Genomic DNA, 19089 nt, shown 5'->3' on the forward strand with positions numbered 1-19089 from the left:
TCCATTGTGTCCATAGGTTTGGGTATGTTGTGTTTTCATTTTCATTCTTTTCTTAAAGGATTTTCATTTCTTTCTTGATTTTGTCTTGACAAAATTTTTATTCAGTAGTGAGTTACTTAGCTTCCATGAGTTTGTATACTTTCTATTATTTCTATTGTTGATATCCATCTTTATTTTAATCCATGGTGGTCAGTTAAGATTCAGGATGCTGTTTTAATGTTCTTTCATCTATTGAGACTTTTGCTGTGTCCTAATAGGTGGCCAGCTTTGGAGAAGGTTCCATTTGGGCTACTGAGAAGAAAGCCTACTTTTTAGTGTTTGGGTGGAATGTTTTGTAGATATTGGTTAGGTCCATTTGATTTATGATGTTATTTAACTTCAAATTTCTCTGATTTTTATCTGGATAATCTGTCTGTTTGCAAGACTGGGTTATTGAAGTCTCACTTTTCACTGTCTTAGGTTCAATATGTGATTTTATATGTAGTAGGGGTTCTTTTATGAAATTGGATGCCCTTGTGTTTGATATGCATAAGTGTTTAGAACTTTAATATCCTCTTGGTAGATTTTCCCTTTAATGAGTATGGAGTGTTCTTCCCTGTTTCTTCTGAATTGTTTTGGTGTGATGTCTATTTTGATATGAAAATGGCTACACCTTCTTGCTTCTAGGCTTCATTTGCTTGAAAGTTACCTGGATGGGTAAGAGCAGTGAGGAGACCCTAGGAAAACAGAACAGTTGGATTAATTTTTACTAATTTGTAATTAATTAGTTGTTATTTAGAATGCTCTAGTTCCTAAAATTCTCATTCAGAATTACTTAACTCATGGCAGGGTAAAAATGTAGGTATAATTTCTAAAATCAAATAAAATGATACCCAGATTGGATTATATTTTTTTCTATTTCTGGGTTAAAAACCCATCCCCTTCTTTTATACCTTGAAATAACTGTTCGTTATCTCATGGCTTCTTCTGGTCAGGAATCTAGGAACCATGGTTCTGATTTATAGTCTTCTGAAGTGGAATCATTTTGAAGGTGTTATTTCCATGTTCACTCAGGTGGTTATTCCCTGGGCCTTCAGATTTCACTACCCGGCTTTCCCATATTATAGGGAATTTCTGCTACATTCTGTAAGTGTAACTTAGGGCTGTAGAGCAGAAACACACTTAGTACTCCCTGTGCACTCATACGTCTTCTCATGAAGACAGGCAGTTCTCCAGCAGAGAGAGCATTTCAGTCTGAAAGCGTTTAGTCATTTCTCTGAGCTTGTGATTTGCTCCTCGCTTGGTAAGTTATACTTGGGTAGCAAACTGTCTTAGTTTGGGTTTTTATTGCTATGAAGAGACACCATGACCATGGCCATTGTCATCATGGCAGGGAGCGTGGCAGACGTTGTGCTGGAGGAATAGCTGAGAGTCCTACATCTTGCAGGCAACATGAAGTCAACTGGCAGACACATTGAGGGAAGCTTGAACAAAAGAGACCTCAAAGCCTGCCCCCACAGTGACACACTTCCTAATAGTGCCACTCCCTTTGGGGGCATTTTCTTTCAAACCACCACAGAAACATTAAATCTGTGTTCTCACCACAGGTCATTGCTTATAACTCAGAAGGTAAAAGCAACCCAAGTGAAGTCGTGGAATTCAGTACCTGCCCTGATAAACCAGGAGTACCTGTGAAGCCCTCCGTTAAAGGGAAGATACACTCACATGGCTTTAAAATTACTTGGGGTAAGATGTGCCTGCTTTTTTTGTGTTTGATTAAAATAATTTAAATATGAATTTTTTCTTTGTTAAGATTTAAGAGCAGTATAGACCACCCTTGTAAAAGTATCAGGGTGCCTTTTGCTAGAAATTTACTACATTCATCCTTAGAAGAGAGGAAGAAAAGATATAAGCAGCTAGTTTAAATTTCCATGTTCCTTTTTTATGGGTGTAAATGTCCAAGTGAATAAATTATTGTTACATCCAGCCATGCTCAAACAGTGGCTCTTCGTATAGATTGTTAGCTGTTGTCCAGCCTATGAGATGAATGGCCAGACTCACAGGAAGTCGGTCAGAAGACAGAGATACTGTTGATGGACACAATTCCCTGAATTCGTGTTTCTCACGGAAAGCCCAAGTTCAGTAATTTCAATCTAGCAGGTTAATGTGAAGATGCTGTTTGGTTTCTCATGAAGTGTACAGCAGGCTGTTGATGCCAGTTTTTCAATAACATTGTATTATGCTTGGGTGAACTTACTAACTCAGGGTAGTCTGATAAGAAATGTGTCCTCCATTGAGGATCCATCTGTGGAAAGCTTCTCAGAGAGCCTAACCAGGTTTGGCACTAAAAGAACTGGGGATCCACTGTAAGAGGATGAACAGGGTCAGGTTTGTGTGAAAAGAAAGACTGCTGACCTTGGAGCCAGCAGCACCGGAGTCCTCTTAGCTCTCAATAAATAAATAAATAAAAACAACAAAAACCAGTTATTCGCTTAAACATTTGCTGAACATCTGCCTACACACCAGATCAATGGGACAGCAGAGAGTGTGCAAACTTGATCATGGCCTGGAGACAAAGTTTACAAAAGTCACCATGTTACAAATATCTACACATTTCAAACTCCGTTTGAATCTAAAGTGAATGGACTGTTGTGCAGCCACTCAGTTATTGAAGAGCTGACTTTATAAATGTGGAGACGAGGTGTATTAATTGAGAAGTGCTGACCCCAGTGCAGACAAGGTGGTGGTTACAGTGTTCTGGGTGATTCCTTCCCCTTCACAATCCTGCCGTGGTGTTCTCTTTATTGGGGTTTTCTGTGTTTTCAATAGATCCACCAAAAGACAATGGAGGGGCACCCATCAATAAGTACGTAGTGGAGATGGCGGAAGGTTCTAATGGTAAGCAGAGCTGGTGAAGGTGGTAGATTTGTTCTAGTGAATGAGCCTTGACTCTTCCAGGCTTTACAATGTTTGCTGCTGTACAAATGGTTTTGCCTGGTTTGGTGGTGATGGTGATGATGGTGTTTGTAGCAACTGATTATGCCCAGTATAATGCACTTCAGATCCTGACCTCTGGAAATACAGTGGGTCAGATGTCTGTTATCTGCCTCTAGTATTATACTTACAGTTTTTTCTTTTTTCATTTGTTTATATTGTGCAATCCTAGCATGTCCAGACTGATACTTAGATACTATTAATTTAGTGTTTTTAACTGGAGTAGTTTATTAAATTAGGTTCATACCTACATGTACTAGAGAAAAATTATTCTCTAAAAGTTAGCTCCAATTAAGGTTTTTATGACATAAAAACTTTATGCTTGAGTCACCTGTACATCAGTTTTTATTTCTATAAAATGGCCTGTTAACTGAAAAGAAAGGTCTTATTAAGTATGATTAAATATGCTATAATACTGATTCTTTATGCTCTTTATATAATATTACTAGACCAGTAAATGCATTTAATATGCTTAATGAAAAGCAAATTATCAATCGAAGCCAAAGGCTGTACAGAGATATTTCAGTTCAACAAAGCCATACAGATTTGTCTGGAAGGCTTCATGCATAAAGAAAACTAAATCATTTCCAGGAAACTCAAGTCAGGCTTAAAATGTTTCTGATAAATTGCATAAACACTTACTTAGTGAAGCCTGAGATACCTGCCCTGTCCATGATGCCAAAACGTTAAGCATTACTCGTACCTGATTGCACACGATTCTGCACTTTCAGGAAACAAGTGGGATATGATCTACAGTGGCACTACCAGGGAGCATCTTTGTGACCGGCTGAATCCAGGCTGCTGCTACCGCTTAAGGGTTTACTGCATCAGTGATGGAGGGCAGAGTGCGGTATGCTTATATGTAGACTAGTTTTTGTTTTCATTTGGACCAAATGGGACAGGATCAGCATTTCCTGCCCTCGTTGTTAAACTTTGTGTACAGATGTGGAAAGATAATTCCTGTAACCTGAGTGGCTAGTGTTACTGTTACCAGAATATTCTAACAGGATATTTCACTTCTAGTACATACATATATAGGTAATTTTAGGGCGATATTTGATAACCGTATCCAGCAGAAATTGAAATACTGTTTCCTGCTCTGTAAATTATGTGTCAGGAGAAACCATAAACTCTTTGAACACAGATATAATATTTGAGTATTTCAGAAAAGCTAGCCATATTGTATGATTGTTAAGAGACTCAGTAGCCAGGAGTTTAATCCCAGCACTTGGGAGGCAGAGGCAGGTGGGTCCCTGAGTTCGAAGCCAGCCTGGTCTACAGAGCAAGTACCAGGACAGCCAGTACTATATGGAGAAACTTTGTCTTAGGAAAAAGCAAAAAAAGAGAGAGAGAGACTCACTCTGTAACTAAAGTGACTAGTAACTTCATCAGTTATATTGATCCTGTCCCAATTCTGAGGACAGTTCTAGAGCCTGGTTCAATTTGAGTACATCCAGCATCTTCAAATAAACTCATTCAATCCCAACATTTTTCGTGGGTCAGTAATTAAGTGAAAGTGTCTTCATCAGATGCTCTGACTGCCCATTTGGGCTGACCACACAGTACTCCCCCTGTGTAAGCACTCAGGGTTCCTTCTCTGAATCTGCTTATAGCCAGAACGGCAGCATGAGAACATTGCAGACTCTCCCTTCCCATCCTTCAGTCATTTCAAACCACTCCCCACTCCCGTCTCTGTTTCTTTCTTGTTGAGTTTTAGGGGAGCATCCTGGGTCCCTGGCCCAGGCATATACCACAAGCAACCCCAGTAGCTAAGCTAAGTGTACCAGGATGAGGCAGATCCTCCTCATGGATTTGGATAGCACACAAAGTGCCTCTGCTCACTCACACCTTCCTGTTCTTCACTCCTGGGCAGGCAACATACTCCAGGTGCCTGCTGTATTTTTAATGAATTTAATCAAGAATCACTTATTGGAACATTCATAATAATATTTTTCAAATGGAATTTTACATAATAAAAATACTCTTGTAAAAAAAATGGCGTTTAAACTTCTTGTTAGACATGCAAATATTGTGGAACTGAGTGTGAGTCCTGCCCTGCAGGCTTGTATGGCGTTCTATTTTAGCCATAGAGAAAGCTCCATGGTAGGAAACGTATAACTTGGTGCTAGAACATTTTCCTTCTGTAGAAGAGACCTATCTGAGTCCCCAGAACCACCCCGAGAATGAAGAAAATCTCCCTGCATTTAAGAACAACAAACATAAGCATCTACAATTCTTGGGTTTTTTTTTTTTTTTTAAGATTTATTATATATACAGTGTTCTGTCTGCATGTATGCCTGCACACCAGAAGAGGGCACCAGATCTTCTTATAGATGGTTGTGAGCTACCATGTGGTTGCTGGGAATTGAACTCAGGACCTCTGGAAAAGCAGCTAGTACTCTTAACCTCAGAGCCATCTCTCCGGCTCTACAATTCTTTTCTAGTGCATCATCAAAGAATCTTACATAGAATGCCGGTCTGAAAAAAATGCTGAACAAATAGTTTGTCTTTAAAAAGAATGTATACAGATTAGAAATATGGCAGTTAATCTTGAAAGTAAAATCGTGGCTGGGGCTTATAGCTTTTCACAGTAAGGTGCTTTCCTGGCATTTGTAAGGCCCTGGGTTCAAGCTGTGTCCCATAAGAACATAAATGAAAAGACTTTAAAGTAGGAAGCAAAAGCAGTACTGAATAGAAAGATATTGAATATTAGAGAAACTTGTCTGATTGTAGAATTGTTTCTAGAGGAATAACATAAGTTGACTTTTAGGTCAAAATACAGTTAAAACAAACAAAAACTGTGAGTCTTCACCGCCAAAAACAATAAGGTGGACAGCATTTATAGTGTCAAAACAACCTAAGAGATTTGTGGATCCCTTTGGACAGAACCTTTTTAGATGTAGATGTAACCAACCGTCTTATTAAATAAGAAACACAGAGCCGATTCAGAGAAGAAAGCCAAGAGGTCAGAGCTAAGAGCCTCAACCTTCCTGCTTCAGCGATCCTCTTCAGCCAAGAGAGCTCTCCGAAAAGGACCTACTTCCTGTGTGTATGTCTTTATATAGTCTAGCTGTACTGCCTTCTCATTGGTTGTAAACCCAAATACATGACTGCCTCTGTAGAGACTTCCAGGTCTTCTGTGGTTGGTATTGAGATTAAAGGCGTGTGTCTCCAATGCTGGCTGTATCCTTGAACACACAGAGATCTACCTAGCTCTGTCTACCAAGTGCTGGAATTAAAGGCGTGCGCCACCACCACCACCACGCTCTTGCTATGGCTCTAATAGCTCTGACCCCCAGGCAACTTTATTTATTAACATATAATTAAAATCACATTTCAGTGCAAATAAAATACCACCATATTTCCCCTTTTCTATTTTAATAAAAAGAAAAAAAAGAAAAAGGTTATAACTAACAAAAAAACTATATACAAAGTACAATAACTGTATACAATATATACAAGTAATAAATGCCTAAACAATGTCTAGTCCATTTGTATTTGACAAATTCAGAGAAAGTAATTTCATTATCTATCCTATTTTGGTAAGTCCAAAATGTATCTAATTCACTTTCTATCCTAATTAATCTTCAACTATAACTAACTAACCTTCAACTATAACTAAGTAATCTTCAACTATAACTAACTAATCTTCAACTCCCTCAGAGACCCAAGAAGGAAATATTAGCTAACAAAAATAAAACAGGAAGTGCATGCAAGCAACTTCCAAAAAATTTGTGAGTTGACAGAAACAGCCAGCTGCCTGGACAGTCACCTGAGGTTTCTCTGCAGTGCTGGGGCATCATCTTCAGCCTATAGGCTTAGCGTATTTGACAGACTCATTTGTGAAGTAGGTTGTACAGAAGGTCAACAGTTCAACCTCACATTGAGTGAGAGCAGTCCATGTACCAGAAACACCTGAATTCCACTAGTGTCATGTTGTGATTCAGGATTTTAAATTCTGGAAATTGTTGATGGTTTTTTAATTCAGCTGTCCATTCTTCTTGGCTGTGTATATATGACTTCATCTCAGCATCCCGTTCTTCTCTACATCCCTCTATCAAATGCCAGTCTACTATTGAGAGGCGTGAGCTTAGTTACTCTTCAAGAATAACTGTTTCAGCTGCTGTTCCATTGCACATCAGAAGCCATTGGCCTACTGCCTGTTCAGCTGCCTTCGAAGAAAAGGGCACTGTACCTTTTCTGAATTGCAAAGGCCACTTCAGGGATGGTGCCATATTGTCCTGGCCTCAAAAGATGCCTTTTGATAAAGCCATAACCATACTTGTTTTAGCAAGAATCAGTAGTCCTTTGTCTTTGATATTTCATTCGTTTTGTTTCCTAGTTATTAAAAAGATTGATTCTTTTTCCAATTTGTTTTTTAAATTGTAGTTATAGTGTGTCTTTTTTGTCTATAAAATTATATGTTGTAATGTGTTAATAAGGCTTGATTCTATTCCGAACCTTATTTCATTCAGTTGTAAAGTAGAATTTCACGCTGTCTGTACGGTCTTTGTGTTGTATTAATGCCCGTTATCAAAGCAATCTGACTGTTGAGGGCATCTTTGTTCTGATTTGCTTTTGTTTTGGCAGGTCTCTGAATCTTTACTTGTACAGACCCCCGCTGTGCCTCCCGGCCCGTGCCTCCCTCCCAGGTCACAGGGTAGACCCAAAGCAAAAGAAATACAGTTACGATGGGGTAATTTCCATTTTGGCAACGAATTATAATTAAGTTAGAACCAACAGTATTCTTCCTGTTAAAAGACCTAACTCTGTCTGCCCTTAGGACCTCCTCTAGTTGATGGTGGATCACCCATTTCCTGTTATGCAGTGGAAATGAGTCCTGCAGAAAAAGATGAGCCTAGAGATGTTTACCAAGGTTCTGAAGTGGAATGCACAGTGAGCAACCTTCTTCCTGGAAAGACATACAGCTTCAGACTCCGTGCAGCAAACAGAATGGGGGTGAGGGAACTGCTACCTGAATTATTACTCAAGCATGTTTCATCACACCAATTACCAAGCCATTTTGTTTCAATAAGTTTCTAGTGATAAATAAGAAATGGTGTGCCCTAAAACTTGCCTTGTCGTCTGTACTTTCAGGCCTCAGTTAGAGTTTGTGGCACTTGAAAAGAGTTGTTATTTCCTTCAGGGAGTGTTGAAAAACCTGTTTGCATAATCACTAAACTGGTTTATGGAGCATTTACTCCCCATTGCAGACCAGATGGGATTCATTCTAATGCTAATATTTAAGCATTTCTGGCTTATCTAAGTTATTGTAAAAGTACTGTATGTATATATAGATAATTCCATAAAAAGAACAAAAGCGGTGATAACCCCACTTTGCAGCTGGTGACACTGGGGCTCAGAGAGAGTGCCTCCACACAGCTGCCAATGCCCTCACCTCCTCATTAAGGTGGATTCCCTAAGATAAAATAGTTGCTTAGGCGTGTGGCACATATTTTTTAACTATTCCATTTTTTTCTTCAAATTTAAGCTGACAGGTCTCTTTAACACAATATTGCAGACTTCAGGAAGCTGTGTTTTGCTTCATACCCTGTCTCTAGCTGCACTCTATTTTTATTTGTGAGCACACTTAAACATTGTAATTGTGTAGCCTGCGGCAGTCTTATTTAAACAGTCCTCTGTGTGCACTCAGTGACCTCACAGGGCTGCAGTTCCCAGGTCGCAGATTCAGTACTAAGTCTTCTTTTTTATTTACCGAGTTTTACTAGTTTGTCACAATGACTTTAGATATTTACTTTGTCTATTTCTACTTGATCCCCATTTTGACTCTTGCTACTTGAGATTTTAAGATAAAATTGATGCCTGCCATCTCCCATGCCTTTACTTGGTACCCATCTTCATTCCTCACATAATTTCTTCTTATCCCACCTACCTAATTTACTGATGCCCTGCTCTTTTTGCAAAAAGCAGTTCATGAAGGGAATAAGGGAGTTGGGGAGAGAAAGTATAGTAAACAAAACTTAAAATTCTGTATCTACTTCCACAGTTGTTAAGTCTTTTTACTCTCAGTGAATGCCTGTAGATTTATTACCAAAGTAATTTTGAAGATCTTCATTTCTGTTGGCTCTTTAAATACAGAATTCTGTTCAGTGAAAATTTAAGGATGAAAAAGGAAAATAATGTGTTCTGCTTGTTTTTCTAGTTTGGACCATTTTCAGAAAAATATGATATCACTACAGCTCCTGGGCCACCCAACCAGTGCAGACCCCCTCAAGTGACGTGCAGATCTGCAACTTGTGCACACGTGAATTGGGAGGTACTGTGTTTTCCACTAACTTAGATAATTTTCCAAAGTGATTGGAGTAGTGCATGCAAAAGAATAAAGGTAGTCAGTCTCCCTTTTTGTTCCTTCAGTTATTATGTGAAAAATAAGTCCTAGATTAATTCGCATGGTAAAAGTGAGTTGAGTGTATGAATAAGGTGTGTTTGCCTCTTAAGTAATTATTCTCTTGTTGTATTTTGTGTTTTATTAAAAGACTGTTTCCTTACTGAAATATTCTACCCACCAGTGAACTTTGGCAAACATTCATACGATTTGGTATACTACTACAGTCTCAAATTCATTATTGCCAGTGTATTTACTTTGTACTGTAATTGATCAGTAATGATTATCATAATTTCAGTTTCCTTTGAAATTTAATCATGAAAATATTTGTATAAGTTAACATTCTGTCTGCAAATTATTTTGAAGTTTGTTTACCTAAGCTACTCTGACTCCTTCCTTCTGGTATGAGGCAGTTATTTTTTTGACCATTCAGATAATTTTAATGAATAAAAATGTAAAATTATACACTGTTGATTGTGTTTAGCACTGTTGATTGTGTTTAGATGTTTTAAATAAATTCAAAAGCAATCCCATTTTTAATATGTTAGAGGAAAGAACATTTTTGCTCCAAAGCCATTTAATAACAAGACTAAGAAGACTGTATCCTTTTCTTGAAGATTCCTTTGAGTAATGGAACTGATGTCACTGAGTACCGGCTGGAATGGGGAGGAGTTGAAGGAAGTATGCAGATGTGTTACTGTGGGCCTGGCCTCAGTTGTGAATTAAAAGGACTTTCCCCAGCTACTACCTATTACTGCAGAGTCCAGGTAGGTGACCTGTGCCTCGGCACACACTGTCCAGAGTCTTCGGTTTGGAGGCCACTGTCACAGTCCTGTCTTCGTTAACTTTTCTCTGTTCATTGTAGGCTATGAGTGCTGTGGGTGCAGGTCCTTTCAGTGAAGTTGTAGCCTGTGTGACTCCACCATCAGTTCCTGCCATTGTGACTTGTCTTCAAGAAATCAGTGATGATGATATAGAAAATCCCCATTACTCACCTTCTACCTGCCTTGCAATTAGCTGGGAAGAGCCTTACGACCATGGTTCAGAAATCCTTGCCTACAGCATAGACCTCGGAGATAAGCAGCCCTTGACAGTGGGAAAGACGACAAGCTATATCATAGACAGTTTGCAGCCAGACACAACATACAGGTACGCCCCCAAACCTGTGTTCATGTTGGCCTAAGCCAGAAAAGTGATTAAATAAAATAATTGTAAGCTAAACTTACTTTTTGTATGTCATTTAGAATACGAATTCAAGCCTTGAATAGCCTTGGAGCTGGTCCCTTCAGCCATACCATTAAATTAAAAACTAAGCCCCTCCCTCCTGATCCACCTCGGCTGGAATGTGTTGCCTTTAACCACCAGAACCTTAAGCTTAAATGGGGAGAAGGAACCCCAAAGACGTTATCAACAGATGCTGTTCAGTACCACCTTCAGATGGAGGATAAGAATGGAAGGTGGGTTTTACTTCCTTTTCATGTGTATATTTTGGGGGTTAATATATGTACATGTTTATAGTGTAACTGATTTACTAGAACATTGTAAATACAGTCATAGGGGCCAACTAGGTCATTCAGTAGGTAAGACACCAGCTGCCAAGTCTCACAGCTTCAGATCAGTCACTGAGGCCCACGTGCTGGAAGGAGAGAACCACCTTCTGCAAGCTGTTGTCCGACCTCCATGCATACACCACGGCATGTATGTCACAGACACACACACACACACTAACTTAATTAAAGTGTAATAAAAGTTTTTATCAAAACTGTCTTAAGTAACTTTAAGTGTATGTTTTCAAAATCTCAGAAGGTCGCCGTGGCTGTCCTGTTTAACTCCAGTGATGCTCAGGGAACTTGAGTACGTGGGCTATTCCTGAGCTCTGCCCCATGAACTCTAACCTTAGCTGTGAAGTAATGCTGCAGTATTGATTGCCAGTTGGGTACAATTTGCAGAAAGTGCTTGTGATTTGCTCAAGGTCTCTGAGGTTCTGGACAGGAAGGTTATGTATGACTCACTGCCCCACACTCCTGATGCAAGGCCTGCATGCTGAATCAGTAGCAGTTCAGTCACCTCCTCACCAACAGGCCCTGAGTGGGTTCTGTGATTTATTCTTAATCCTGTATTTCAGTTACAGTGTGTTGTTCAGATTATTTTAACATTGTTTAAATACCAACAGAGGACTGGTTATTCACCCTGAATTCCATCTAAACATTACCATGTGCCTACTATGCTGTTACTCTGTCATAATTTAGGATTTCGAATTTTATATTCCTCACTTAATTAAAAATCTGCCCAACTGCTGGGTTTAAAATACTAATGACAGTTTTCCCAAGGTTTACATTGATTTTAATCACTTTTAGCAACATTATATATATTAAAAAACTGTGTGTTTTTAATGTTTGTGTCTTTTCTTATGGCAGAATTGTATGTATCCTTTTTTCTAGAAGGTTCTTTGCCATGCCACAGATTTGTGGTTAGCCATTTATCTTTATTATGAACTATGCTGGGTGAATTGTTTAAATTCTTCTCATTCTTGTTAGATTCTTTGCACTCAGGTGAAGTGCAAGAAGGCTTGCTAGAAGCAGTTATAACTTAGTGCTCAGCTAAGGCCACAGGTTTTGAAGAACCATTTATTCTTTGCATACATTACTAGCACTAGGTGAATTGACTAAGTTTTGCTCCAGTTTACATTTGCATTTGGGATAATGTAGAAAGGTTTGGCAGAGATCATCCTAATTAGTGCTTGGACAAAAGCTTCTGTTAAATGTGAAATATAATACTGCAAAGTTTTCATTCACATTCATTTAGCATCTGAAGAATTTCTGGGGTATAAATGTGGCTAGGGAAAATGAAAATCAAGACCTTTTACATAAGTTTAATAAATTAAGCAACGTAATATCTTTGATTTCTCTGTCCTTTTTTTAGATTTTTTAATTTTAGTTTATATGTATGACTGTTTTGCTTACATGTATGTGGACATACCACATGCATGCCTAGTACTCTCGGAGGTCAGCAGATGATGTTGGATGCCCTGGAACTGGAGTTATATATGGTTGTGAGGCACCATGTACATGCTGGGGGCCAAACTAGGATCCTGTGCAAGAGCAGCCAGTGCTCTTAACCACTAAGCATCTCTCCAGCACCTCTCTGCTCTTTTTGTTTTTATAGATAACATTTGCTGTATGGTAGCATCAGAAGACAGAGTTTTGTAATTTTCAGCTATTTTCAACTGTGGTTATTACCTATCTCTCTCCTTTCTAATGTAAAGAAAGTGAATTTCAGAGATTCGGAGGCCAGGCTTTTCTAGTTACTGCTTATTGCAAATATATTTGCTTCAGGTCATAAACTATTTCTTATTCCTAACCTGACTAGAGTTTCCAGGCGGTTAACATTGTCTGGGCATTCATTACTCATTCCTCAGTTTCCAAAACTTTTTAAAACTACCCATTAAAAATACTGAGAAACATTCAATATATAAGTAATATATTAGGGAAAATATGTATAATTATAACATCTACCTAATAGTTCATGGATAATTTACTTAAAATTATGTAGTCTTTCATAGTACTATCTAAATCTCTAAATGTTACTAAACTTGCTAAAATTATACCTGTGAATTAAGAATCCCCCCCTTTTTTTCAAATAAAAACAAGAGAAATTTAAGTGCAGGTTATCTCATAGCTCAAGTTCATGCTGTAGATAACAAACTGTATGATTATGACTTGGTTAGAAATAACTCATAATAAAAGCAGTGCCTTCATGTTGTTCTGATGCCTTTAAAGTGTAAAGAGGAAAGGCGGCAGGCAGAGGCACAGCTGTACCAGAGCCTGAGAAGAAACTTAGGGTGGCTGGACATTAGATGAGGGAAACATTTTTCTGTAAATCAAGTCAGATTGGGAGAGCTCCATCTGTGGTGTCCATTTTCTGATGGAAAACCTAATTGTCAGTTACTTCTGAGGGTGAGGTTTTGGAGTCACTTGTTCCTAAATAATGTGCCCAGTTGTACACTTGTAGTGTGTTTTCAAACATTCTTATGTGGTGTTGTAAAGTTGATACTTCTGTTTCAGGTTTGTCTCGCTGTACAGAGGGCCTTGTCATACGTACAAAGTGCAGAGACTCAGTGAGTCCACATCCTACAAGTTCTGCATACAAGCTTGTAATGAAGCTGGGGAAGGCCCTCTCTCCCAAGAGTATGTTTTCACCACACCAAAATCTGTCCCCTATGCCTTGAAAGGTAATTTATATCCCCTGAAGTTACCTTCTTTAATGAAGTGCTTTATTCTGATTAAAGTTTAGCATCCAGTGTCTCCCCGTCAGTTATATAAAAGCATAGACAAAGCACATGCCAAGAGTTCCACTCAGTCATCCAAACTGTTTTATGTGTTACACTGACAGTCAGAAAAGTCCCTGATCTTTTTAATGATCTGGCATAAAATACTAAATTGAATAAATAAGTTGTGTTTCTAATTAGGTTCATTTGCCATTTCTTCTTTTGTTATTTAAAGAATAAATATCACAATTGCTGGTCATTTAAATGTTTCAGATTGTGGGAGCCAGGTCTCCCTCTAAGAAAGACAAATGTTTATATAGCTTGGCTTCACACACAGAAGCATGTACTCATGTACATACACACTGTACACATATTTTAACTTTGCAGTAGCTCTCGTTTTAAAATTATTGTACTTTGTGTTTTATCTAAAGAGATGAAAAGTCATTGCAGTCTGAGAACCAGTGATAGAGCCCGCTGGGACAGTGTCCTGCAGCAGGCACTGGGAGTGGTCTGTTAAGCAGACCGGCTAGCACAACTGTTTGGAGCCAGCCTGTCTGGTGTTGATGAGTTTCACTGCACTGTTCACGTGCTCCCTTGGGGTGATACTTTATCTGTACTGAAATGTGGTGATGTTTTATTTATGCTGTAGTAAATTAAAGCTTGACTGGAGGTCAGAGGAAAAGGCCAGCCACAACACAGAAGCCATGCAATGTTAGCACACACTTTTAATCCTATCACTTGGCAGGCAGGGATCAGTCTGGATCTTTGTGAGTTCAAGGCCACACTGGAAACAGAGCCAGGTGTGGTGGTACACGCCTTAAATTCCAACACTAGTTAACCATGGAGGTCTGGAGGTCTGTACAGACATACAGGAAGTGACAGAGCTGGCAGGAAGAGGAAGTGATGTAGCTGAACAGAGAGAGCAAATCAGATGGCAGAACAGCAAGGCATATAGGCATGGGTAGACAGGAAGTAACTCTCATTTGGAAGCCGGAAGCCGCAGAGTTAGTGAGGTGAGGTTAGCTCGTGGCTGTTTCTATTCCTCTGATTGCTCTCAGGCTTTAACCCCTCTATCTGGCTCCATGTTTTTTATTTAATAATACCGTTTAGAAATTTGTCTACTCTCCCTTATCCAAATTAGTGTCTCATGAAGTCATAAAGATTGTCGTTGTTCTTTTAAATTACTTCATATGCCTGTTGTAAAAATTGACTAAGTTTATAACTTGGTTTTAGAAATTTGTTGATTTTGAACAAAACAAGTATCTGTGTAATGTGCCAAATTAATCAAATGAAGCTGGTCTTATGTTTGTTCCATCTAGCGCCCAAAATAGAGAAAATAAATGATCACGTTTGTGAAATTACATGGGAATATTTACAGCCAATGAAAGGTGACCCAGTTATTTATAATCTTCAAGTTATGGTGGGAAAAGATTCGGAATTCAAACAGGTATGTGTCAAGATACCATTTTATATGTACATAGTTTTAACCTCTAGTTTTTATTTTCAGTAGAAGATTTGACTGTATTTACTTTCTAATTAAGAAACATGTGCAACCCTATTTTACAGCAAGAGCCCAACTCCTTTTACAGTCCTTTACACAATTTCATGGCGAGAATTCCTTAAACACTTTTAATGCCACAGCTACTAAGGTGGACTCTTTGAGTTAAAAATACCTAAATTTAGGGTCAGTCATGGTGGTGCATTGCCTTTAATCCTGACACTGGGAGACAGAGGCAGGCAGATCTCTGAGTTCCAGGACAGCTAGGGCTACACTAGAGAAACCCTGTCTCGAAAAAACAAAAAAAAAGTTTCTAATTAGTTCAATTAATGTATGTATTCTTATTCTCATTCTCCTCTCTCTCTCTCTCTCTCTCTCTCTCTCTCTCTCTCTCTCTCTGCTACTCCTTGTCACTTGTCACCCTCAAGCCATTTGTTGAGGATTTTTCTTCTCTAGCCATATTATCATACTCAGTTGAAGATAAAATGGGGGCGGGGGTGGGGCAAAGTAAAAAGAATTAATTAATTAATTGACACTCCAGCAGGAATTTATTTCTGTATTTGATTACTCTGTAACTTGTAAACTGTGAGGACAGATCTCACATCCTCACGTTTGCAGCACACAGGCAAGTACTTTAATGGATGGGTGTTTTAAAATGTCATTTAAAAGACAGAATGAGGCTAAAAGGTGGCTCGGTTGGGGAAGTGCTTACCATGCAAGCTGAGGCCTTGAGTGTGAGCCCTAGCTTCCACATTTCAGCCAGGTGCAGCAGCATGTGCCTGAAATCCCGGTGCTTGGGAGGTGGACACAGGAGAACCACCAAGCTAGCTACAAGTTCACTGAGAGACTCTCAAAAATGTTAATGAATAAGTAGGGAGTGACTGAAGACGGTAAGACACAGTGTTGCCTGCTGGTCTGCATATGCAAGTGTCCACACACCACACATCCACAAAGATGAAATCAGTGATACCCAGAAGCTTTCGGCATCTAAAATAATTCTAGAACATGGCTGTGCTAATATTTTCTGATCAGGCTTCATCCTCCATTCTTTTTCCAATATTTCCTTAATAGATTTACAAGGGCCCTGATACTTCATTCCGGTATTCCAGCCTTCAGCTGAACTGTGAATATCGATTTCGAGTGTGTGCCATTCGCCAATGCCAAGACCCTGTGGGGCACCAGGACCTGGTAGGTCCCTACAGCACCACAGTGCTCTTCATCTCCCAGAGGACAGAGCCGCTGGCCAGCGCCAACAAAGACGCCGTGGACGGCAGCGTGCGGACCCGGCGCACTCTCAGTGACGAGCAGTGTGCCGCCGTCATTCTGGTGTTGTTTGCTTTCTTCTCCATTCTGATTGCCTTTATCATTCAGTACTTTGTAATCAAGTGAAAATATATCTTTATTTTTAACACTGTATTACATTTTATTTTGTCATGTACTAAAATTATTTCTGTATTGCTTTTACAAAATGGTGGCATTTAGCACTGGCATTGAGACTATATATTGAAACATGGTTTTGGCATTTTCAGTGCTTATGTTCTTAGGCAAAGGCTGGCACTTCATGAGAATTCAGCCACAGGAACATCAGTCTGGGGAGGGCTTTTTGTTTTGTTCTTTGGTTGGGACTTTTTTTACCCCCCTTTTTCCTTTTTTTAATCCTCCCCGCCCCCCTTGAATATGCCTTGTAGTAGGACAAACTTTCTAAAAGGCAGCATTTATGATTGTTTTGACCAGTTAGCATGAGTGTAACAGTGATAACCACATCTTTTTGGTCCGATAATGATTGCCATGTGAAAATTTCAAATTGACCAGAATTTACACTCACATGCTCTACGAAACTTGTTCAAGTCCGATGCTGTGAAAGCAATCTAGTGCTATATTTCTACCTCCTCATTTGTCTTAATTGTTTGGTAAGTGAGATTTTGATGAATAACTGGAGGGCTTTGCAAACAAGAACTGGATGAAGGAATCTGAGTGAGAAAAAGAAGCCTCCTGTTTGGTGAGTGTGGAGTTCTCCTTACACATACACGTGATTCACAAGTGAGTCCAAGAAAGCACAGACCCAGAAATATTGATCTTTACTTAAACAGTACCTCTTCTTGGGATTTAAGAACAGAGAACTTTTAAATAGTAACTTACTGTTTTCTGGGCCTTTAAACTGTGTATGTGTATAAGTGCATACATGTCCATAAGGGCTGTGTGCAGACTGTCAGGTAAGGAGACACGTGTCCACACTCATCACCTGGTGGAGGCTGACTTTGAAGGACTCCCAATGGTTTTTGCAGCATCTCCTATAACTACTGCCGTTGCCATCAGAATTTCTAATCAAACTCAACCTTTTTGTTTGGGGTACCAAATCTGAAGACAAAATTAATTTGCACCAGTAAACTTCAAGCTGCTTTCTTGAGAAACTAATGTTTAATGTATAATGTCTGTTTTGGATACTGTTCCAAATTGTTGATTGCATGTGGGTACCGTTGCATTAGAGCACTTTGCAAATTGCATAGTTCATTAATGTCTTGTGAGCTTGCATTTGTGAGTTGTTGGATGATCAGATTGAATTTTGTTGTATCACATTGTACATCTCGCCTCGATGTCAATGACTGCCAGTAATAATACAGTCTGCAGTGAATTTATATGAAATTTTTGTTTTATCGCATCTGTTATCTGTAGAAACCTGTAACTAGCTTCTTTAATTTATTATTTGAATTTTAGAATAGAGAATCACTAATTTTTAGTTGCTGAGGTTTGCATTTTAATGATTATTAAGCACTTCTGTCTGTCAAAAAGAAATGTATGTTTTGTGCTTTGAAGATCTCTGAAGAATTTCCCTTGTAATAGAATGGGCATGTATTGTAATTGTTTTATGTCAAATGATCTGCGCTGTAGAAAAAACATTAACCTTTGTTCAAAAAAAGAAATGGATAAACTTGGCCTCTCCAAGTGGTAAGAAAACTCTGTCATTATAATATACTATATGTTTACATTTTATTTAATCTCTTATGAATAGGGTGATGACTTGTCCCCCAAACAACTGCGATTACGATTGTTTTCTAGAAACTTCTTCAAAGTGCCACATTTGGCAGTACAAATGAGTCTTGAGTGTAAGAGCCCAGAGATTTCTATATAGTTGACTGTCTGAAATGGTAAAATGTGCCACACAGTGGCTTATGTTTTTCATAGTAATTCAAATGAACTCCTATTTTTGATAGTAAATGTCATTTAATGGTGTCCTCGCCATTTGAGCCTCGCTGCAAAGCTGGTGCAGGGGAGAGAACAGTTTTTAATGTAATCTTGATTTTACCTCACACACTATACATTCCAAAAACTCAACTTTTTAAAGACTAGAACACACTACCAAACATATCACCTGAAAATTGTATAAGGTTGAGCTTCATACAAGTGGAAAATATAATCTCATAAGAATACATAAATATGTAGCAAAAGTATCTGTAAAATCCATGGAAAATAAAAGTTGTATCATTCTTTTTTGAGATATGTTTTTGTGTTCATACACAGTTCATCATTTGTTGCCTGTGTAAGAAAGTGAAATATCTCCTCCCTCCGAGGGACTTCCAACAGTTTTCCCCATAGTATCTGAGCTTCAGCCTGAGGGGACACAGACTAATTATTCAAGTAAGAGTCCAGTAGACTCAAGAATGACATTAGAAGCTTTACCCCAGTGCTCAGGAGGCAGATGCAAGTGGGTCTGTGAGATCCAGACCAGCCAGGGCTAAGTAGTGAGACCCTGCCTCAAAAGAAAAGTTTAGAAGCTTTGTCCTAATGAATTCACCTTGTACGATTCCTTACATGTCTTCTATGCTTTACATAAAAAATAAAAGCTGACTCTGGTATAAACTCATTGGAAAGAAAAAGGAAAATTCTAATCCCATCTACTTGAGAGGCTGAGGCAGGAGGATCATCTCAGCCTAGGAGTTAAATGCCACACTGGGCAACATAGCAAGACTCTCTAAAGAAAATAAAAAATATGCCCAGGAGGAATAA

At 38.8% G+C, this 19089-nt stretch overlaps 1 protein-coding gene across 5 annotated transcripts in view; it reads left to right on the forward strand.

Annotated features, from left to right (window-relative positions):
* Fndc3a (fibronectin type III domain containing 3A) overlaps window positions 1-18578 on the forward strand; it is a 164493-nt gene extending 145915 nt beyond the window's left edge. For all 5 annotated transcript variants that reach the window (XM_052732786.1, XM_052732784.1, XM_052732785.1 and 2 more), the window contains 12 exons: window positions 1587-1725; window positions 2809-2877; window positions 3705-3823; window positions 7564-7669; window positions 7757-7932; window positions 9137-9250; window positions 9937-10086; window positions 10185-10468; window positions 10564-10776; window positions 13384-13550; window positions 14906-15033; window positions 16156-18578. In XM_052732786.1, coding sequence (XP_052588746.1) covers window positions 1587-1725; window positions 2809-2877; window positions 3705-3823; window positions 7564-7669; window positions 7757-7932; window positions 9137-9250; window positions 9937-10086; window positions 10185-10468; window positions 10564-10776; window positions 13384-13550; window positions 14906-15033; window positions 16156-16473 — 1983 coding nt within the window. In that variant the 3' untranslated portion in view covers window positions 16474-18578. The remainder of the gene's footprint in view (window positions 1-1586; window positions 1726-2808; window positions 2878-3704; window positions 3824-7563; window positions 7670-7756; window positions 7933-9136; window positions 9251-9936; window positions 10087-10184; window positions 10469-10563; window positions 10777-13383; window positions 13551-14905; window positions 15034-16155) is intronic.
* The last annotated feature ends 511 nt before the right edge of the window (window positions 18579-19089 follow it).

Source organism: Peromyscus californicus, unplaced genomic scaffold, assembly GCF_007827085.1.
Source record: "Peromyscus californicus insignis strain IS unplaced genomic scaffold, ASM782708v3 Scaffold_12__1_contigs__length_115047231, whole genome shotgun sequence".
Lineage (NCBI taxonomy): Eukaryota > Metazoa > Chordata > Mammalia > Rodentia > Cricetidae > Peromyscus > Peromyscus californicus.